This window comes from Bactrocera tryoni, chromosome 5 (assembly GCF_016617805.1).
Source record: "Bactrocera tryoni isolate S06 chromosome 5, CSIRO_BtryS06_freeze2, whole genome shotgun sequence".
NCBI classification, from domain to species: Eukaryota; Metazoa; Arthropoda; class Insecta; order Diptera; family Tephritidae; genus Bactrocera; species Bactrocera tryoni.
Window position 1 is genome coordinate 6,110,350 of NC_052503.1, and position 24,204 is coordinate 6,134,553.

At 35.8% G+C, this 24,204-nt stretch overlaps 1 protein-coding gene across 3 annotated transcripts; it reads left to right on the forward strand.

The window, feature by feature from the left end:
* The first annotated feature begins 248 nt into the window (after positions 1–248).
* Positions 249–19,259, forward strand: LOC120777055 (uncharacterized protein PB18E9.04c). 3 transcript variants are annotated; one of them, XM_040108169.1, is made up of 4 exons: positions 249–435; positions 16,167–16,255; positions 16,370–17,066; positions 17,134–19,259. In XM_040108169.1, exons 2-4 carry the CDS (start codon positions 16,167–16,169, stop codon positions 18,148–18,150), a joined length of 1,803 nt encoding a protein of 600 aa, XP_039964103.1. In that variant the 5' UTR covers positions 249–435; the 3' UTR covers positions 18,151–19,259. The 3 variants fall into 3 exon arrangements, with proteins under 3 accessions (XP_039964103.1, XP_039964101.1, XP_039964102.1); XM_040108167.1 differs by lacking the exon at positions 249–435 and adding an exon at positions 14,970–15,559; XM_040108168.1 differs by lacking the exon at positions 249–435 and adding an exon at positions 15,685–15,725.
* Positions 19,260–24,204: the final 4,945 nt, after the last annotated feature.

Consider the following 24,204-nt stretch of genomic DNA (forward strand, 5'->3'; position numbering starts at 1 on the left):
TTGTGTGCGTTTGCGCCAGGCCCATTAATTTTAATACGCTCTTTAGCTCGAGCAACGCTGCGAATGGCGTGCTCGGCAGCAGTGTTGCATGAAATCTGCGTGGCTTACGGCTTTAATGTTACTTAAATATCGACCTTTAACTAATTTTTCATAATTATGTAATTTAAAATATTATAGCTGTATATGTATATAAAAATAGTAAAATAATAAATACATTTCTCTCTCTCTCTCTTTCGGCTCTTTTCAGGTCGTATACTATTGATTGCGATTGGCATTTCACTGAGCGTCGCATGCATCAGCGTTTTGATTGTTGCCATAAACTGTTATCGTGTCACGGCGCTGAAACGTCGTGCCACTGTCGCTCTAACATTACCAATTCCACTGTTGCCCGAAGATCAGACACTTCTGCACACTGAGCCGGACAATCCTGTACCCGTAAGTGTAACATACATACAGACATATATCTAATTTAAATTTAATTGTTTTCCAATATTTATGTTTTAATTGCTTGCTAAGAATATTTTGAAATTTTTTTCTTCAAAAAAGAAACTAAAAGCTTTCAATTAATTAAATTGAGTTTCTGCTTGCGCCGAAATGTAGGCAACATTTTAACGAGTACGCTTTTCTATGCGGCCATTTGAGACCTGAAAGTAGTTGTATGGATCAGTAGCGTTATTCATAGGTTCATAGAACCCCCTTCGACGAATATATGTATGTGTGAGGTTTTAGAGAGATCTCGCAACTGGTTCTGAGTTATTATTGGGTAGTCAAAAAAGTCGTTTCGTATTTCTAATCAAACTTCAACTTTTTTTTATATTTATACTAATAAATAACTAAACAAATATGTACCATTTTGGTCGAGCACTTTTTGCCATTTTGCCGCTAGAAACATTATTCCATCAGTGTAAACCGAAATTTCGAAATTTCCAGAACGGAAGCCAGCGAGCCATTGTTGTGCACACTTGGTGACTTGGGTGGCATTCTTCTCTTTTTTATACAAAAATTTCAAAATATAGCGAATTTCTTCAATATTTTCACTCATTTTTGAACAGCTGTAACCGTTTTTCAACTTTCCTGAATGTAATTTTTTTTGGTTAAATGAATCTCACCTTTCCAACACTATATGGTATGACACAATGTGATTGCCAGCACTGAAGATATACGAACGACTGCAACGACATTTATTGACAAAATACGAAAATACTTTTTCGACTACCCAATATATTTCGGCACAGCCTCATGTCTGGCAAATATTGCGAAGAAAATAGTCATGTGTGCTTCACTTATACTTTTATTCTACTTAAAGACGATTTTGAAACAGCAAATATTTGCGTATCATAAAGCCTTAAAGGGGCTCACAGTACCTGGAAAACTTATACCGTTAGTCCACTCAGGCAGAAAATAATGTTCGAAAAGCCAAGCAGTTTTAACTGCTTCCGACACGACTTCATTTAATACATACAAAACGACCTAATTCGGCCGATAGAAATATGAATTCGGTTAAACTCGTGATCTTCGCAGTTCTAAAAACTAAAAACGTGCGCAATCATTAATTGTCGATAAAATGTTATGGCAACTGCGAAAGCGTTCTTTTATTACAACTTGACCATAAAGTTAAGGCAAACGATTTATTAACAACCTTAAGCGAGTATGTGTGTCTGTAGAGTTGTCCGAGCGCGTAAATTGCTCAATGCCATTTGTAAGTCACCGCCCGCTCGTGCAAAAACAATGCGAATTATGGTAAATTGCATTTCTTCGACAAATTTGGCAAACGATAAAATTTTAATGTTTCAATTTCCTCTTTTGCTCGGCGCTAACGGCTGCATTCGCAGACGCTAAAACAACCGCAACAACGAGAGAAAGTGGAGAGGAAAGGAACAAGTGGCAAGGCTTAGTGCGTCAGTGATGCGCCGCTAAGTGAATTGGAAAATGATTGAAGCCGAAAAGGCATAAAAATGTGGACAGACAAACATGGCGAAGTTGTACATTTGCTACTTGGTAATATGTTTGTATGTGTTGAGGCTGCGCGTTGCCAAACGCACCTACAGCTCGTTTGGTTAAATGGAAACTGTTTTGTCTGCCGTGCTAAATGTGTTTACACACCAACAAGAGACGCATAGTTTATTACAACAATAACGCTCGTATGCCAAATATTGTTGTGCATATTCGTGTTTGAGTTTGAGAGTGTGTGTGTGTGCGTAAATGTCCTTTAATTGTTTACTTTGCTATGTTTACTGTTGCTCTTGTTCTTATGCAAACATGCATATGTATGCGTATGTGTGTGAGTGTTTGCTGTCTTGTCTGGCTAGAAATTGCAAACGCGTGCCACACGCCGTCTTCTGCCCCGCAACAGCGCTATTAAAAGGCTTTTATTAATGAATTTATGCGTCTGCCCTTGCGTTTGACATAGATAACTGTGCTGTAGGCGCCATTTTAATTCACTCAAACGCACACATACATATGCTGCTTTTAAGTAAGTGTATGTATATATGAGTGTGTCTGTGTATACTAAGAAGTTATACGCTAATCCACCCAAAGTAATTTGTATATGTTTATGCATGTGTGTGTGCGTGCGAAGGCAGGACATATTTATGCATATTTGCGTCCTGTAATTGGGTTGCCAGGCTGTTGTCGACATTAATTGCTTCCAAGCTATGCTCAAATATGTGTCGAAATTTAGCGGATGTCTGCATATTTAAGCGTGTGTGCATGTGCCTTGCGTATAAGTGGGATTTAGGGCTTGTTGCTATGGTACGGTTATAATGAATATTTGCCGCGTCTTAACAGCAATCTAATTTTCAAAGTATTTTAGACGTCTAGCAACTGTTTTTGTATTGCGGCTTAGACTCAGACACATAAATGTCACTCACATACATATGTAGGTATATTTATAGATTGTATAGGAAAAAAGCAACAACGCACTTATAATATGCAATTTGTACAGTCGAGACTATTAAAACAAGGCAGACTACATAATATTTTAGAAGATTTGTGAAGTTAACTTTATTACATTCAAACTTTATTCCGTCCGACAGCTGCAACAAGCTTGGCATTACTTATTTAGCCAAATTGCCAGGCACGATACAGCTGTTAATCGCTCTCCAGCTAGATTATGAGAAAAAATTGCATGGAACTAATAATATATGTATATACTATTGCTTTCAACTAGACAAGTGCATTAATTAATGCATGATACCTAAATTACTTTTAGAGGTAATACTGATAATTTTATCAGAAGAACAGTCTGAGTGTATTTTTGTCTATACTGTTTTAAAAAAGGATTTGAGATTTTTTTTTTTAATTTTAAATAAACTTATAAGAATCTGAATTATTTTGAAAACAGTATTTATAACGAAATTTATTTTATACCGTAAATATAGCGGTACCACGCTGCGTATGACTAATATTGCGTTGATCGACCTCTTTGTCAGCATAGTGTTGCACTTCTGCCGCAATTCTGTAATAAAAACAGTTTTCAAGTATAAAATTAATTACATAAAAACAAGCAGTGCTTTGATGACCAAGTGATGGATCAAAATTGGCTGCTACACAAAGGTACAGGCGCTCAGGCAGGCTCAGCTTTTTGGCAACACACGCTGAGAAAAGCGTGCAATGATTTCTCACTAAACTAAATGCTTCTAATATCTGTCAAAAGTGGTTTTGAAGAAACTTTGCTGCCTGTAGGCTTACCAGCGCTGATCGGATTAAAGCTGCCAAGTTTTTGTTTCGGCAAATGCGCCTTATTTTGCTACAAGGTTACTAAGTATAAGCGAAGAGATGACATGCCCACAAGTCTAACAAATAGAAAGCAGACATACTTAATATATTTTCATACTTTTTTACTTGCCGAAAAGTTTGCGAAAGGGTTACCTTAGAAGCAGCCAACATCTAAGCATTTAGGCAACGCTTTCCAACCACTTCGAACAGCTCAAATTTCAAAGTGCCACACACTCGTTTAGCAATAAGTAAAAAGGCAACAAAACAAACGCCAAGAAATAACGAGCAACTTAAGCCACACGGAAATGAGAAGCGCAGACTGCCAGACGGGCGACGTCCTTGAAGAAAAATTTGAAAGTACTTAAGCAAAGCAAACAAATAAAATCAAATCAAATAAACAAAGCAGCAAAGCAGCAAGGAAACTTGAGCCTTCGGCGAGTAAATTAAGAAGCATTGCATTAAATATGTATGAGGGAACATTTTGTGGGGCAAAAGTTTCGAGTCTGCCGCTGACGCCTACGTGCCACACAACAAAGCGAACGAGCAACAGCGAAGAATGGTTAGGCAGAGAGGCGTTGAAAACGAAGCGTTAAGCAAAGAAAGTGGCGCATTTTGGGGTGGGCGAATTTGTATTTGCTCATATTTGAAGTGGAAGAATGCTTTTCTAATTTCTTCATAAAACTTTCAGCATAAAACGCGAGTAAATATTATTAAACTAATCTCGATAAGAATCCACAAGAAAGCTTGGCTCATAAATGCTTTTTATATTCATCGAAAATTAAAATTTCAGTAAGCAAACACTACGGACGAACGGACGCTGTTTGCGAAGCATTCAGCGAAATTCTGCCGATTCTTGATCCACTTCTTGGCTGATTCGTGTGGGCAGCTGCGAAGCGGATTATATCAGAATGTGGCTGTGTACTTTCGTGAGACAGAATTTCCTTGAGCGATTATGCCAGCCAACAACAAACAAACCGAGCCAAGCCAACAAAAAAGCACGCAGACTGAAAAAAAGAAAAGAATTAAAGAAAAAGGACAAACTTTTATAGCGAAGGACGTTAGCGATGACGCCCACATAGCGGTAGTGACGTGAAATTCTCCGAAGCAGGCGTTGCATAATCACAATCGTTCAAGTGAATGGCGGGCATAAGAAAATGCGAGCTTCTTGAGAGAGGGAAAATGGTTTCGTGGCACTCAGCTGAATGAAATTTCAGACTCTACAGCAGTGTCTAAAGTGGAAGTATTTGAGGCGTCTACCGAAGACTTCAAGGACTTTTACTTCCTCCTCAGCAGCTGAGTGTCTGTTGCGAAAGCGCCGCAAAAGCACAGAAATGCACACAAAAATTAATACGAAACACGAAGGCAAAATCGTCAACGCCACATACGAACACACATGCACACTTAGATATAATGTAAACCGACCAGCAGCTTCGTGTCGCTTGGAGTCCCGAATCAATTGGCGCGTCTGTGGAAAGCCAAAGGCGCTGCGTGCGAAGTATAGCGGAGCGCAGTATGAGCTTGCGAAGGCAAACTAACCAGCGTTAGGCGAGCGAGCTATGCAATTTCGTGTGCTGAAAATGTCGAACCGCTGGCAGCAGTAAACATTGTGACTTTGAGGTCGTTGGTGTGTGGTAAGGAGTTTACATGTGTGTGTGAGTTGCTTTCCGCTGATAAAGGTGTCGGTAGCTCCTTCAGCAGACATGCTATTAGGCTGAGCAATAAAATTTGCAAGTTTCTGACACGTGCAAGCCATTACCAATCAAAAGCACACACAAAAACCAAACATGGGTGTGTATGTGTGTGTGTGTGTGTGTGAAGATATCGAAATTCGTGCGCTTTTGATGCTAAGCTCATTTTGCCACAAAGCCGATGTTATTTGACTCACAAATGTGCACACTTCGATAGACTTTGATATTTCGGGAAGATATTAAGATATTATACAGATTCTGATTGATTAGTTTTTTAATAATTTTCGCTTAACAGGGGGATTCTTATAGGTTTTTTATTAATTATTATTTTTTTCTATTTAAATTTATACTTTGTTTTTTTGAGCTCACATTCATATATTTTTTTTCGAAAAACCAAGGATTTTATTCCGAATTAATAATAAAAAATACTTTTAATTAAATTTAAAAAAAAAATTTGCAAAAAAATTAATTCCGATCTAAAATATATTTATATATAAATATAAATATTTGAATACGGCAATATAAAAATATTCATTTATTCTTACTATATATTTTTTACAATGATTATGAGCTCTCGAGCAAAACAGCAGCTCGACTTTTTACATGCCTAAGTACTTTAACCTGTAGAATAGAGGCAAGCGAGAATATTAAGAAGAGCTCCTCAATTAAAGCTGTAATTTAACAATCTTGTCGCCGTCTGATGCGGCGGCGAGTAAAATGAAAACCAAAACAAAATCACTCAGGCAAAAAATGCTGTTGACGTAAATGCCAAGGGCAATGACGCATACACACTTACATATGGTATACATGTACATGCATATATTCATTTTCATCATAGCTGCGGGTTATAGACAAAACAAGCGCCAAAAGTGGCGAAAAGAAGCAAAAGAGCAAGAAATGTAATTAAAACATTATAAAGTTAAAATAAAAACACAAAGCAAATAAATACACACACATACAAACACATTGCATACACAGTGAAATAATTCATGGTGTTCTCTTGCAAATCGAAAAAAACATCAAGAAACTTCAAGAAACGTCAGACAATCGGAAAAAATAAAATCCCATTGAAAGCAGGGAACGTGAAGATAAGCAACAGTAATGTAATATTTATGGCGCGATCGCCTGCAGGCATTATCTGGCGATACATTTTTATGCATAAGTACGTACATATGCATGTACTAAATGCGTTTTTAACTAAAGGAAAAGGATAAAAACAGAGTTCGCTCCGCATGAAAAGAACATTCTGAAGAATGCTGTATTTTGTTATGGGCGATAAATGAGAGTCAAAATATACACAGTACATATAATTACAGAAATAAAAGAAATGCTGCGAAGGACAACAATTAAATTTCATGGCCAAAAAACACCAGCTGCCAGTAGTTTTTTTATTTTATATTTTAAAGCTCAAAATGGAATTACATTCAAAACGTAACGATCTTACGAGCATATTAAAACGAAAAAAAAATTTGGTGGAAATATTTCCATGGTGAAGCATAGACAGTGGCATCACTTGCGGATATTTCAAAATGAAATACTTTACGCTTTAAAAATAGAATTTATTAATTATTTGGTTAGTATCAACGTAAGTGTTATTAATACTTATGTAGATATTAATATAAAATTTTCGGAATACTTTCCAATTTTGCAATTATGAATTTATTTTATTATTTTAATTTTGTAAATATGTGGCAACTCTCTTCCTACAAATTATTTTATTATTTTAATTTTATAAAAATGTGGCAACTCTCTTCAAATAAATAATGTGCAAGCACTCTTAAGCCGACTCACTTTGATATGTCTGTTGCTTTATTTTATAATTTTTGTTTGATTTTTTTATTTTAAAAGAGGTGGTAACCCTGCCAAAAATATGTATAATAGTATAAATAGTAATAAGGCTGTATTTTAATCATAACATTCCCGTGTATACTCATTTTTCATTTTTTAACTTTTGAAATAGGTGGCAACTTTCCACCTTTTGCTTAAAACATACGCATATTACACCCAACAAGCCAAGCAGTTCAATCAAATCGGTTCAGTCTTCACTTAAGCGTTATTTTTTCTCCTGCGCGTGCGTTACGAGCTTTTGCATAACACAAATTCGTTGCTGTCTAACGGTTTTATCTCCCCAATTAATTTAACTTTGCTTGGCTGCCACCAGGAAATGACTCAACATTTGCATATTCAACATTTTGGCATTTGACGCAACTGTCAACCGTGAAGTCACTTTTGTCGCTGACATTATATACTCATCCTCATGCACATATGTACATACACATATGCATTCTTAAAACATATGAGTAAACACTGTTTACATTCGGCTTTTTGTTTTTCAAAGCACTAAAGTGTCATGTTACAATAACAATTTTTTATAAGCATGCTAATGAAATCTGCTATCTGCATCCACATACACATGCATATATATAACATATAAAATATATATAACAACATATATATTTATGTGCAACCGTCTGTTGTTTGATATTTAGCGCAGCCAATGTAATCCAATACAAAACATCCTGTTTTGACCAAACGCAATGCAAAATGCTGCATGCCACTTGAACGTGCATCGTTTGTCATTCATGGTAAATCTGCAATGCAAACAGGCGCAAAAAGTTGAAAAATATACATATAAATATAGAAACATAAATAAATATCTCTATGAATATTCAGTACATACATATATGAAAATACATATGTACATGTGTGTATGTGTGCGTATAGTTAAGCTTTCAATGCGAATCGGTGACTTTTTCTGCGAATTCACTGCTGCTCTTCGCACAGAGTATAACTCAATTTAGTTTACTCTTCAATGTCGTTAAATAATTAGTGCAATTTTTTTCATTGCCAGCAGTACGTGACCGCATTGCTGGAAAAATAGCGTTGGAATGCCAGTATGAAAGTATATGTATACATGTGTATGTGTGAATGTGTGTGTGTGTGTTCATGAAACTTTAGAAACAAATGTCTACATTCCTATAAGCAACCTCTAGGCATTCATGCACTTATGTATGTATGTATATAAAAGCTTACATATGTATAAATGTGTGTTGCCAGCAATTCCGCTTTAAGCCCTTGAGCAACTTTTTAACAAGTGAAGGGAAGCATACGAGTATATATATGTAAATGTGTTATTTTTTAAATAAACTGCGCTAGTTAAACGGCAAATATGCACATCGTTAAAATAAATGGGTACAGGGTGCGCCATGTAAATACAAATATTTTTTTAAAAGCAATTATTATAAAATGTTAATATGTACATATGTATATATGTTTTTCAAAAAAATCCAAAAATATTTCATCGTTTGAATTTTTTTGTAACAAAATATACGTGTCTTAAAGCTTGTTCGTTTCAACATATTTTGTTGCTGACTCATAATTTTTTAATCACTGTATACTACTTTTTCAGCTCTAAGCTGAGTTAAAGTGCCGAAAATAGCCTATTTTCAATAATTTTCTTTCATATAAAAATTTTAGTTTTAGTTATAAAGTGGTTATATACTGGTTAGCATCTGACAGCGGCAGCTAGTGAATCGTAAGCAAGAAAAAGCTCAATTTCGATTTTTTTTCCGAAGGAAAATATTCAAAACTCGACATGACGTCATTTCTAGCAGTCTCTCGAGAAAAAACTGGCTCCGCGTTGACAGCAGAACTTCTTACAAAAGAACTTCAAAAGTAGAAAGAAAAAATTATTTGTTTTAATTAAGACCATAAAATAGTTATTGGTCAAGGGAATAGAAATAAAAGTGAAAATTGCAATTTTGGCAGACATTTTTACAAAAACAAATATAAATTTTGTTAAAAATTTCTGAACATATTTTAATAATAGTTGCAACTGAACATAATAATCCCTCGTTAAAAAACTTGTAAATTATATATCAACGACTGCGCGAGAAATCTTGACAATCGACTTTGAAAATAAAGTTTCGCGAAAAACGCGTTAAAAGCTTTAGGTGAATTACAGCTGACCTCTAGCGCGCAACTTTTCCAGGCTGCATCTCCAAAATTATAACTCAGATCAATTTTTTTTCAATTTGAGACAAGTTTCTAGAGATGTTGCAGAATTAAATAAGGCAATAAAATTTTTTTTTTTCGAAACTACAAATTGGTCTACATTTTACACCAAAAGAAATTCAATATTCCCACATTTCAAGTGAATAACTAATAAGAATATCAAAATATGGCACCGCAATAATAGTATATATTTAGGCGCGCAGCAAAACCTATAGAATTAAAAGATCTTGTTTTCTAGTTCTATTTGCAATTTGTATTTCATAATGAATTTATTATATGGTTTTATTTATCGTAAACACATTCCACGTCATAAGCAGAGAATCCAAGCTTGGTTATTTGAATTTTTCTCATAAATTTTGAGGTTATGTGAAGCAATTCTCTGCACAGAAGTGATAGGTCTTTTCACTACCTACAACATTGCCATATAACCGTTTTTATAGAACTCGTGGTTTTTCCGGAAATCTAGATAAACCGTTTTTTACTCTTAAAAAATCAACACCATTCGTCCCCGACATCAGATCACCACCAAAATATGGTGCGTGTTCTTTAATACTCATTATTTCATTTTTCATTTCCGATGAATTTAATCCTGCTATGATTTCATTTGTTTTCAAAAATTATATAAAAAAGTTGACTTCACTTCGCTTGAAGAATGCAACTTTTCGGATTATTTCTAAGCAACTTTAATAATAATAATGCAATTTTCTTAAAATCGAGTACAGCGGTTATCTTCTCTCGATGTATGCTGTTTTAATTTCAGAAAATTTTATTTATCTTGAAATGCTTGAATATTCAGATTGGATTGGATTTAAAAACTAGTTTGAGAATAATATTATCAAGCGCAATTTTACTTAAATTTCACTGGCTCACGCAGGAGAATTCGTAAAATTGTGCTCATACATACATACTTATGTGTGTATGCAGTCATTCACACTGCGTTCGCATACTCACATGCTACACACACATATACAAAAACAACAATAAATGTGCACAAGTGCAAATGGGAAGTATTTAAGTTGTTATTGCTGGAATGTCTGTTCCTATGTCTGTTCCTATTGTTGTTTTATGGCACATGAGTGTATATGTATGTTTGTACGCATGTGCACATTGGCATCCCCTGCGCTCACCCGCCTGCATTACCAACGAAGGCTGCACTCTGTCGCTGATTGTTTGTTTATGCGTTCACATCGTCTGCTGCTGATGGTTACTGTCTGCCACTGCGTTCCGCACCCACCACCTCCCTCCGCACCGCGATTAACGGCGTGACGGCAGCCCATACTCGCCAAAGCTAAAGATTACGGATCGCAACTGCAAACAATGCGAGCAGCGCCCGCAACACAACCAACTGCAACAGCATACAACACAAACAGCAACAACATCAGCAGCAAAAGCACTAACAACAAAGGCACGAGAAAACAGAGCGTAGACGCACCAAATGCTCGCGACGTTGACACAAAATGCAATGCCACTGAACTTTAATTGGCACATTTTGATAATGAACCGTCAGCGGCGGCGACTGCAAACAACAAAAACAGCTACAACAATAGCAGCGCAATACTTGTAAGCGCAGTAATAACCGACAACAGGCGACAACAACATAGACAAACAACAAGAGTAATTGCTCGTAAATATATGTATGTATGCGACGAGTAAAAACGTAGCGACAACAACATCAACAACAACAACAAATGCATGCATTTACATACATACTTATGTGTTTGTATGTAGGCGCGTAGGCAATAATAACAGCTACCATAACAGTCAATACAAAAACAAAAGCAAAAACAACACAAGCGAGTCACTGCGTCATCGCTTCACCTTCGTCGCCTCACACTCCCGCGACCCACCACGTTCCCGCTTAACGCAAACAAACTCACTGTGTGACTCCAAAGTAAAATCAACGCAGTGACAGTGGCATTCACCGCAATAAATGAACTGTTTAATGAAAAATATATGCATACATATGTATGTATACAGATACAGATGTAAATATATAATTTCGTTATAAATGCTAAAAAATATACGTACGCAATTTCATACATGTTTGCTTGTGTTGTTGTTTCAATTGCAAGGAAATTCCGCCAGATTTGGTGTCTCTTAGCATTTATTTCTAAAATACAAAAACATTGAAAAAACAACAAAAAATTATATTTTTTTTATAAAAACAACATATTTTGTAAAAATATCCTTCAAAATTAAAATTTGTATACAAAATTTATTTTTAAATATTTATTACATTTTATTTCAAAAAATATGCATCAAAATATTTGCTTACAAGTGTACAGTTTCATATGAATTTGTGCTGTAATTTTGCCTAATTATTCAGAATTAACTTCAAAAACTCACTGAAATTTGATTACACCGCAATTAACCATATTTTATTTATTGCCTTGAGTGACGCCTTTAACACATTGAATCAAGTCAGTGATCTGGTGAAGACTAATTGCCTTTGAAACTCCGTGCCGAACCAGTTCTCGGCGGTTAGAGACCTCTGCGGCTTTAGGGGGTCAGTCGAGCAACTCAAGTCTGTAAATATGTGTGTATGTATGTATGTAGTTTTTAGTCAAATTTTGCCAAACAAGCAGGGCGAATGGTTTTTGCTGTTCTTAATTGTTTTATAAGATACTATAACAGTTCGGATTCTAACCCAGAATAATTAAATAAAAATTATGACTTTCTTTATAATTAATTATTTAACTACATATAAGATAAAATAAGGTAAATAGATGAGGATTACACCGTGATCTAAGGTCTATTGTGGTCTCTCCTAAGTCACAACGACCCACCTAGCCGCAATTTGACTATAAATCGTAAGATAATCTCGTTTGAGGAAATTTATTCTTCTGTAGAAATAAATAGAAAACAAAAAGTTTATGTTTTTTCACCATATACATATATTTTTTTATAATTTTTTTTTCATAAATTTTTTTTTATACATTTTTTTTCATAATTTTTTTTTTATTCAACTTTTTTTTATAAATTTTTTACATAAATATTTTTTATAATTTTTTTGTAAACATTTTTTTTATTAATTGGTTTTTTATAAATCTTTTTTCATAACATTTTTTTATACATTTTTTTTATTAAATTTTTTTGTATATGTATACCCATTCTCCAGTTGACTGTACTGTTGAGTAGCAAAGTTGGAAACTCGAGATGTACGATAGTTCTCACCTCGCGCTTTAAGTTGACTGCAATTCAATAATTTCATAAATTTATTTACCAATGTTGTTCTGATTTCTTCTAAGCAACTGTTAAATGTCTATAATACACGAGTTTATTGCTTGAAAGTGTGTTTCGCGTCCGCCATAACACTATAAATAATTAAGCAGCCCACTTGGCGATGAAAATTTAAACAAAACGAAAAAAATCAAAACAAAACAACAAAAAAGTAATTGCAACAGACAGTAACAATAACAATTAAATTACGTTATTATATGAGGAAACAAAAACAAATGTAGCAAAATGAAAAAGCTATGAAACACACACAAATATTTAGAGAGAAAAAATAAAAACAACGGCGGAGAATGCAGACAGGCGAAAAGCAAAAAAAAGAACATTAAACTTAAATAAATAAATGCCTAGTCAACAACAGTTCAGCCACCAACAAACGTAACAACAACAGCGCATAGCGCAAACAAGCCAAGTAGCAGTCATTGCAAAATGCGAGTACTGTTTGTGGGCGCGGCGAGGCGGTGAGGGCCGCCGTGTGAAGGAGTTAAGGTATTTTTTGTTTTGTCTGCCCACAGCTGCAGCGCTACGCCGACTCTGCGGGGCACCGTCCAATATAAGTACACATAGTAGTATGTAGCCATGTGCAATGTCCGGCTGGCTGTCTGGCTGCATGTCTGACCGTTGGTTGGCAGGCCTTAGCCGCGCCGTTGGTGGTTGACCGTCGACTGGCTGGCTTGTAGGCCATGGCGTATAAGTGCGCGCGGGTAGGGAAAGCAAAAAACAACAAGCCGAGTAAAGTAAAATAAAATAGGAGCGCGCAGCGCATAGGAAAACAAACAAATGCGAAAAGCGAAACACGAAACGCGGGCACCTCCTGCGGCCAAGTGGGCGCAGCGCTGGTGCTAGACTCTCTCGTGACAGTGAGGTTATGTGGTCAACTACAAGCTCCAAACAGCGGCAACGTGATTATGCGCATACTTCTCTCTACTTACTTAAATGCATTAAATTAGTTGCGAAAAAACTTCCTTATTCATGCGCTGCGGTCCTAAAGGAATTTCATTTCATTGCCCCATAGCATACCTCAAATGAATAACTCTCCTTATAGCGTATGTGTGTGTTCATAATTCGCCTGTTATTTATTTTTGGAATTTTTGTTTTATTTTTAATTCAATTTAGTAGACGTTTTCTCATTTCAATTTTCGAAAAAGTTTTTCATTCATGAATTTTTGGTCACACGCTATAGGTGCTGGGTGGGCAGTGTTGTCTGACGTTTGCATTTATTTTATTTATTTTCGTATTGGCTTTTGTTGTTGTTATTACGGAGCGGAAAATACTGTGGATTTATCTTTCGTTGCCAATATTTGGGCGAAAATTATTACCTATTATTTTTTTTTTTGTGATTTGGCTGCTGCCAAAAGAATTTGTGCGCTTTATGAGATTTATTTAAAATATGGTATCGTAGATTCCGCTCGCTATATACATATACTTACATATCGTCAGTTAAAATGCAAAACAACGTATCATCAAAAAAAAATTTAAATCGTTGTCAGATATAATAACCAATATATAACCGTTTTATAACCAAAACTCGAATTTTGTTTCAATATGAGTGTATGATAACCCATATATAACCAATATATAACCGTTTTATAACCAAAATTAAAGTTTTGTTTCAATATGAATGTATGATAACCAATATATAACCAATATATAACCGTTTTTTATAACCAATACTCAAATTTTGTTTCAATATGGGCGTATGATAACCAGTATATAACCGTTTTTTATAACCAATACTCAAATTTTGTTTCAATATGAGTGTATGATAACCCATATATAACCAATATATAACCGTTTTTTATAACCAATACTCCAATTTTGTTTCAATATTATTGGTTTCTATTCTATCGTTTTTTCCTTCGCCTGTAAACTTATGAAAAGTGTTGCTACGTTATTTTGCATTTTAGGTAACGATATGTGCTTATGATGTATTGTGTAAGAGTACCTCTACAGCATACTTAACCACAAAATATTTTACAAAACAACAAAAAAATAATTAGTTTTTAAAATTAAAATATTTTTAACGTTTCGTCTGACGATTTAAATATCTAAAACCCTAAGTCCCCGTGTCTAGCCATAAATAAGATTATTTGATGCCGCTGAAAACCCTAAAATGTTGTCTCTGCGAAACCGAATATGCTGTAAACACCTCTGCTGCTTTATACATATGTATATTTATATATTGGTTTGTGTAATCGCTTTTGCGTCAATTACCGGGATCATACCCATGTGTCTTCTTTAAATTTTCGTGGTATTTCTAGGTGTTTGCTTTAATTTTATTTTTTAGTTCTTTTCTATTTATATTTTACACTTTTTATACATTGTCTCGCTTGGCATTCCGCCAACTGAGGCGACTGCAGCGTCAGCACGCTGTCTGCCCGGCTGAAGTGGTGAAAAAATGTACAAAAATCGGCCAAAAAAATTGAAACAAAAACCATCCAACGAAGTGACTATTCTGTAGAGATGGCGGTATAATCATGAGCACATACATACATACATATGTACATCCACGCATGTAATACAGTTGCCAGACAAACAAATAGAAAGCCAAAAACCCACAAGATGTCTACAACAAAAGACACATGCTCATATCTGAAAACACACACATGCAGACGGACATACGTACACAAGTGGGATACTTAAATGCGATGGCGGAGACGCTGTCAGTCAGACAGACAAGCAGGAATAGTAATAACCGACAAACAACGTTGCAGTCACAGTCACCAACGCCGGCGACGTCGTCTTCTCAGACACTCAGTCTGCCGGGCTAGAAAAATTGTAGAAAAAATGCGCAAATAAAAGAAAAATAAAGTCTTCTCTAGGAAACGTGTTATTCTCATTCGCTTCATTTTGACTTGTATTGGTGCATGCTTACATGCTGCAAGCATGTGTACACATATACATAAGTATGTATATATATTTCCTATACATACATACATATGTATGTAACAAGTGCTTGAGAGCGCCAAGTGTGCCTTACTATTTGTCCTTTTTATTATACTTCGAGCGTGACTGTTGGCAGGAAAGGCCGTAGCTGGCTGCGACGCTTGCGAGTCTTTCAGCTAAAGTGGGGTTAGAAAATTTCGTGATTTAAATGAAAAGAACCTATTGCAAAAAAGAGCTAACTAAGCCTCTTATTGCAAGCGTGGGTCCAAAACTTGAATTCTCCTCTGTAGATACTATTTAATACTTATGCTTCAAATACAACTACATAATTGAGAGTTTTTTTGTTGACAGCTGTCATTGCGAGAGACACACTTATTTTATGTCCCTCAGAAGTTAACTTATGTAAAACTGTTAAGCATTTTCGTAAATCTAGCTTTTGTCGCCGAAACAGCTGTCAGACTTAAATGACGTCAGCAAAATTGTCGTTGAAAGTTTGAAAATTTTTAAAATCAATATACTTCATACATACATACATACATATGTATATATGTACACTACACTGCTCGAATTTAGTTGCATTAGACTATAACAATATTTCTTACAAAAGCGTTTTCTTCTTCATTCCAGATGCTATCGGTACAGACTGCCGGCTACGCGGGAATGGAGCGGCTCGGCGTTCCGACCCGCACCACACTTAACTCACCACCTGACGACAGGTAATAAGACAATGCAAACACAAACACACATATACGCACACATACACAGATTTGAGTGACAGGCATTAAACTAACCTATGTACCTTCTGCTTCTTCTCCCTTTCTTTCTGACAGAGGGCAATATAGTTGTAGAATGCGCGTGGAGACACTGCCGGCGCGAGACATTTTAGTACGTAGCGAAACTGTGATCCGTAGCAACAACACAAGCGGCGGCTGTACGAGCGCTTGTATGACCACTGCCAACAGTAGTGGCAATAAGAGTCAGCAACAGCAGCAACAACTATTAAATCAAGAGCATCACAATCAACATTCCCACCATCATCAGCAACAGCATCATCACCAATACCAACAACAACACTACCAACACCACCATAACCAGCAACAACATTACCAGCGCATGTCAACGCAACAACAAGAACAGCAACAGCAACAGCAGCAGCAGCAATCGGCGTGCAGCAGTGCAAGTAGCGCCCGTAATGGCAACATGCCCGCACGCAGCACAACAACAAGTATTAGCAACAGCAATAGCAGCAGCAATTTCATGCGCGGCGGCATCGAGGCGGCCACCCTCAAGTACGGCAGCATGGGCAGCGGGAGCGGTGGCGCCGGCGGCGGCTACGGCAGCAGCATTTCGGGCAGTTCCTGTGGCAGCAATAGTTCCTGCAATAGTCACAGCATCGACCACCATCAGCACTATCAGCAAGCGAAGCAGCCGAAGCAGCAGCGCACGCCACGTTGCCCACACCATGTGCCGCTGCCGGATAGCGAATGGGGTCAGGATCGCAGCATGCAACTACGCGCAAGCTATCAGGTTGGTTTCAGTGCATTCACTTATTAGCAAAACACTATTTAACTGCGATTTTCTTCTTCACCCACAGCAATCTGAATTAACGCGTTCCTACATCAAACCTCCGCCGAACAAAACCATAAAAGACGTTCCAGAACAATCATCCTACAATTTTAATGCGCTGTCAGCGTTTAGCGGCTCCAACATAACGCTATATGCGGCGCCCGCGACGTCGGCAGCAGCACAGCCACAACAACAACAGCAACATCCACCAAAATCAAAGCCAAACGTGATCACAAAGCTTTTTTCGCGCAAAAGCTCACCCAAATCGCCCACAGCGCTCGCATCATCATCCTCTTCCACGTCGGCGTGCTCCTCACTGCCCACGTCCGCGTCTATAACGTCCATGCCCGCATCGACATCGTCCTCAACGTCATCGATAGCGTCCGCAGCTGGTGGCGCAGCCCTAGCAGCGGCAGCTCTATCGCCTGCCGTATCCACATCATCAACGCCATCGGCACTCGCGTCGACACCCCTAGCATCTATGCCCATATCGACTGCGTCATCGCTAAAGACGACCGCCTGCAGTTACGGCGCCAGCTCATTGCAAGCGTCCACGCCACCTTCCATAACGGCCGGTCTTGCGACCAGCACACAACTACTGACCACCATCGGCGTCTCGCCCACAGCCACACCCACCTCCATCGAGCGCATACCAACGCCGCCACTCTCGGTGACTGTGCCCATTGGTGGCTACCATCACTTACACCACCATCTCCACCATCATCACCACCAACAGCAGCAGCAGCTGCGCTTGCACCAACAGCAGCAGCAAATACTATTAGACAGCATCGTGGCCGAAAGCGCCACGCCCACAACATCGTTGCAGTCGCTGAAGAGCAGCAGCTGCAACTTGGCTACCGCCGGCGCCGCTGAGCGCAACAGCAGCCGCAGCAGCCTGGTCGCCATGGACTGCTATCCGCTGACCGCCGCGGCGACAGGCGGCATGACGCCACGTTCGCGCACACCAACAACCCTGGCGGACAACAACAATTGCAATTGCAATAGCAAAGACTGTAACACGTGCACGCCGAACGGAACCACATAGCGGCGTGTGGCTGCCGTTGCAGGCACCACACTTGATGGCATCGAAATCGCGAAGATGGCATAGTGTGGTGGTGGGGCAGGAGAAGTAGATAAAAGACACGGGTACGGCGCAGCGTGAACAAGTTGTGCATTAACTAGCAACAAATTCCTGTATGCGTATGCCTAGGGGCCAAGGGGGAAATTTATAGTCTAAGTCGCTGCAATATGTTGCACATACACACTTACGTCTGTATGTACGGCAGTTATGTAAATCTATTTAATTTGAGCATGGAACTACTTTAACGCTGGTTTCACATGAACTTTGTATTCACATCATTTCCAAACGCAACAGTACGGCACAAGGGGGAAAACGAAAAGGCGAAATAAAAAATGAAAAATGCATAAGCGCACCGCGATACATTCATACATACACAAATACAATTGTGTGCGAGGTTCTTGAGCGCAGAAGTGACTGTCGCCAAAAGCGCTCTGCCGGCTGAGATTAAAAAAAAATTATTTATGAATTCGCTTAAGCTAAATACTTGTATGTTTGCGATTATTCGAAGCCTAAAGTAATTTAAGCAAATATTTTATATTGTATTTATTAAATTAATTTTTTAACTATTCAAAATTTATGTTAGCCAATTAAACGAAAATTGTTTTCGGCGCCAAAAACTAAAGCGAAAAAATGTGTAGAATTGTGTTCAGACTTTTTCTCAATTAATTATGCGTGTGTGCGTGCAATTGCCTTTGATTATTAGTAAATTATATTAAAATGATTGTTTATTTAGTAGGAATAATGCTGGCAGAATACTGCATTCATTCGCAGCCTCCCGCCCTTGAATACTGTTGTGTTTTTAAACGATTTTAATTTGTAAAGATTAATCTAAAATAAATTACAATTTAAGTCAATCCAATAAGTGTAAATAATCTAAACATTAGCGTAGGTAATAAATATACTAGCCTTGTCCGTACTACATATAAGTAGACATACTATTTGTATGTAGTGTAAGTGAGGAGAAGAAATTATATAAAGGATAAATGGATTTTTAATTAGTCTAAAATAGCGGAAAGTAGCTGTAAATGGATAATTAAATAAAATAAACTGAATTAAATATGCTATATATTAAATATATGCAGAGCTGTAATATTAATTTCAACAAGCAGTTAGCAAAAATAAACTCTAAAATTTTTAAATAATCAATTGCTTTTTATTTAATTTATTTATTTTTTTAAATAAAGGCCGTAAAATATATTTCGTATGAGCAAATTCAAGGTAATTTAAGGGGTTATATATAGTTAGAAGGCTGAAAAAAGCGAATTTTCCAGATTTTTTTTTCTGAGAAAACTTTTAATTTATTGATCCATAAATTTGAATACATACAAATACATGGTATCTTTTAACTGTATTTTAAGACTTAGTATTAGAAAAAATTATTTATTTTTTTTCTCAAAAAAGACGTTTTGCTTTGACCACTATATTTCTGAACTGGCTCCTCTGAAATTAAAAAACCAAACAGATTTCGTTAAAGTAAAGTTAAATCTGGTAATCAAAATCGAATGAATAAGCAAAATAATTTTTTTTAACAAAACTAAAAAAAAATCGAGTTTTGAGCAAAATTTCAGCCTTAAATTGTTTATAACAAAATTTTTATCGGTGAGAGAAAATCTCCGATTAAATACCAAAAACTATTTTTAAGAAGCTCGTGTTAATATTTGACACTAATCGGTTTAGCCGTTTTCGAGTAATGTTGGTCACCTATTTTGAAACCACCATTTTGAGAAAAACGAGTTTAAAGTTTAGCCTTATACTTCCAAGCACTCTGAAATGCCTTTTCCAATGTGCTTGTAACTTCGAAAATATTCACCGGAATGATTTGAAATTTTCTCTGTGTATTCTCATGTGAACGCATTCATTTTACCACTTTTTAGGGAAATTTTTTTTATGCGACAACAAAATTCAATCATTTTAATTTTTTAATATATTTTTATTTGTATTTTGAAATGTACAAAAAAAAATTCGCTTTTTACATTTTTAATGTATATTTTTTTTAATCAAAGTAGTCCCCAACATAAAAAAGTAGTTCACTGGTCATGGTGATAGCAGCTGTTCATGTTGTCTGAAATAAATAACTCGAATGGATTATTATTCAGTAGTTCTGCGGATATCGTCCCTACCAAATATAATCAATTTCATACAAAAAAAATGTCGAACTTCAAAAAAAGTCACGAAAATCTTGTTTTTTTCGTTAAAAATCGTTTAAAAAAAATATGAAAATATTTTTGAAAATAAATAATTCTGGTAGGGACGATAACTATAAAAGAGTAGAAGAAGATATGTAAATTTTAAAGCAATCGGTTGAATGCTTTTTTTTTAGGACCATGACAGTTTCTGAAAATGACGATTCGAGAAAAATGCATTTAGAAACGTAGCAGCTGCAGACTTGTCATGGCGCCTGGTAGACAGTCGCTTACGACACGTCGGCGACTATGATCTGTAACTTATCAAATACTATGAATTTCGGTCTGAATTTTTCACAGCATGTTTTCAATAGGTTTTACTGTCAAAATAAAAAAAAAATCGATTTTTTGAAGTGATTACATGAGAATACCCCCTTAAGAAAATAAATTTAGAAAAACGATTTTTTGAAATTTCTAACTGTATTTAACCCTTTAATAAATTTCTAAATATTTAAACATATATAACTGTTAACATATATTCTTCCTTATTGAAAAGTGATATCGGAAAAATATAAATTTCAATAACATTTTTTTAATTTTTTTGTTTTAGATTAAATTCTTGACAAAAAAATAATATTTTTTTGTTTAAGATTGAATTGAAGATAAAAAATTAAATTTTGAAAACAGGTTTGCTCGTTCGGAATAAAATTAATTTTTTTGCCTACCAAATATTAATTTTGTACGCTAACAACGAATGTTGAAATTCTTTTCATATTTCTAACGGCATATGAATTCAACTGTTCGCAATTAAAGAAATCGTAAATTGCATGAATTGAAAATTTCGTTCTTTAATCCCACCCTCATTTGCGACATACTTACTCTTCGCTTTTCGCCAAATATCTATACGAATGGTTTCAAAAATTGTGTCGAACGATCAATTATAGTTAAAATAAAGATTAAATATTTAGCGAAAATTGTCATAATTGAACTTATTTAATTTTAAATAAAAATTATATCAAAACAAACACTCCACAAAAAAAGTAAAGAACTGCCAACTTCCTTTTAAGTGTTTGAGAGCAGCGATAATATTAATTATTATTGTTGGTAAAAAAGTTATTAAATTTTATATAAAAAACTTAATTTAGCTTGTAGTGCCAACAAAATTCAGTTAATTAAATTTTTACGAAAAAATTTTTGGCACCATTAATAATACGTTTTCAAAGTTGGCAGCATTACCTTAAAAAAAAGAAACTATTGCAAATTTCGCAAAAGAAAAAATTGTGTATTAGCAAATAGCATTAGTTCTCCTTGATGTCTAATAAAAATAATAGCACTGCGAAGCCAAAGTTGCATAACCTCAAAAGTAAAGATATTACGATATACATATGTAGCTACTAAAAAGTTGGAGCATGAGGCTGGATGTTTGAGGGAAGAATTTAAAAACTCATGAAGCAATAAAATATAACACACAACAAACAGAGCAAGAAGTATTAAAAAAAACCTTAGACATCAAAAGATAGTCATTTTGTGACATGAACCAAACTAATGCAAGCCAAAACCCAAAAATTTAATTATATCCAAAACACAAGTCAAAACCAGTAAATAAAAACTCATGGCCACTAAGCCAAACAAAAAATGCATGTGACTTGAAAATACAATACTTATAACTGTATGTGTCTACTACCAAAAAAAAAAAGAATTTTACTCACAATTTCTTAAATGGCGTTATCGCGAAATATCCACTCTGAGGCACATTCAACCAACATTTTTGTTTAAATCCGAATAAGTTTAACTTTGTATATACCCTATTCACACTTATCTATCCAACACTCCAAATATTTGAAAGCAATAGCAAAAATATTGTTTGAAATATAACTGAACAACGATAACCGCGCTCTTTTATGCATATAACTGTACATGCATTTGTACTTTTATGTCACTTGATCGCTACGCGAAGCCTTTGTTAAAACTCCAACGAACCATAAAATATTGACTTACTTTGATTTGCCGTTATTTTTTTAGTGTTTTTGAGTTTACCTAGTCAAACCCAATATGAAAAAATATAAACACATAACTTTGTTATGAAAAAATACATGCTTCTAAACAGAATATCGTTTAATACGAGTATGTCTCATGTCAAAATACAGTTCCGTTCATCCGCTCCAGCTGTCAAGTGTGGGAGATTATAAATATAATCTCGCAAGATAAAGCTGTCTTATAAAAAAATGTGCATATCTTCAAGCGGCCCTGGCAGGACTTTTTAACGAAGTAATCCTCAATGACGCATGTACCGTTTTAAAACGCTGTTGGGTGGTTTACGGGTATTCATTATAACGCCGTTGATTCAATTATCTTCGCTAAAATTTTTCATTTCTATTGGCCTTTAAGGAATTTTTATTTAGGTAGTTGGTTATTGATGATTTTGAGTGATGTTTTTATTTACAGCGATTTAGAAGGTTATTTTTAAAGGCTTTTATAACCAATCAACACTACGTCTGCCCCTTAAAGTGGGAAATGCATCAGAAAGTGTTAATTCGTGTTTCTATATTTTTTCATTACGGATGTTACCACGTGACTGACATTAAGTTCTGAAATTCACAACTTGTTTCACCTTCTTTTCCGTTTATCTGTAAATACAGACATCTGTACTTAACTGTGGGCAAAATATAGTAAGACTTTGTAATTTAAATTTCAAGCGAAAAGTCGTTCTTCGAAATATTTTTTCTTTCTATGTTGGAAGGACTGTCAGTGACATCTGTGCCAAATTTTAGACCAAAATAATCACATTTCTGAAGTACATAAGGTGCATTCGGGGACTTTTACGATGAGAGAAATTGTTCAACAAAGAAATTCCATTAAATTGTGTATGCCAAAGGATTTAGAATGTTGGAAAAGGCCCTCGGTGATAATCGTGGATATATGCTTACGACCTGAAAACAGAGGATCAAAGAGCCGAATCCGAAAAAATCACGTGAAAGCAGTTCAAAATCAAGGTTATGTCGACAGTTTTCTTCGATTATCGAGGTGTGGTGCTCTCCGAATTCCTTCCGATCGGCCAAAATGTCAACCAGGAATAGTATTTGAGTGTTGTGCGTCATTTGCGCGAAACTATTCGTAAAAAGAGGACGGAAGTAGACAAGATTTGGTTTTTGCAGCACGATAATTCACCGTCGCATATTGCATTGATTCTTCGTGAGTCTTTCGTCAAATTATCAATTAATATGGTACCGCAACAACTGTATTCGCCTGATTTAGCTCCGTGTGGCTTCTGGCTATTCAGCAAACTTAAACTACCGCTGCGTGGAAACCGTTTTGAATCAAATGAAGACATTAAACATGAATCACTATGCGCATCGAAGGCTAATCTGGATATTGACTTTAACCACTGTTTCGAGAATTGAAAAAACGTTGGCACAAGTATGTTGTGACCAAGGGAGACGACATAGATTTTGAAGAATAAATTTAGAATTTTAAAATTATGAACAAAGTCTTACTATTTTTTGCCCACTATTTAACTCGATAGCTTGTTCTACTTACATGCCTCGAGTTTCTACTGGAAAGCGTACATTTCCATCATAATATTATTATTGTCAATGAAGAATGTAAAAGAAAAGTTGATTTCAATTTTTGAACCTAATTTAAACTACCTCCATTAATGATTAAGTAAACGAATGTGTTGCAATCAAAAAGTGCAACAACAAAGTAAGTAAATATTTATGTAAATTTTCCTTTACAATAACACTAAGTAAATAGATATATTTAAGAATAATAAAAAATTATTGAAACTGTTGATTAAACCACAAGAACCACCACGAAGAATGGTCGGGTGTTAAAAGAGAAACAATCATTTTCTATTTTAAGAAAGAAATCGAAATTTTACGAACCTTTATGTATG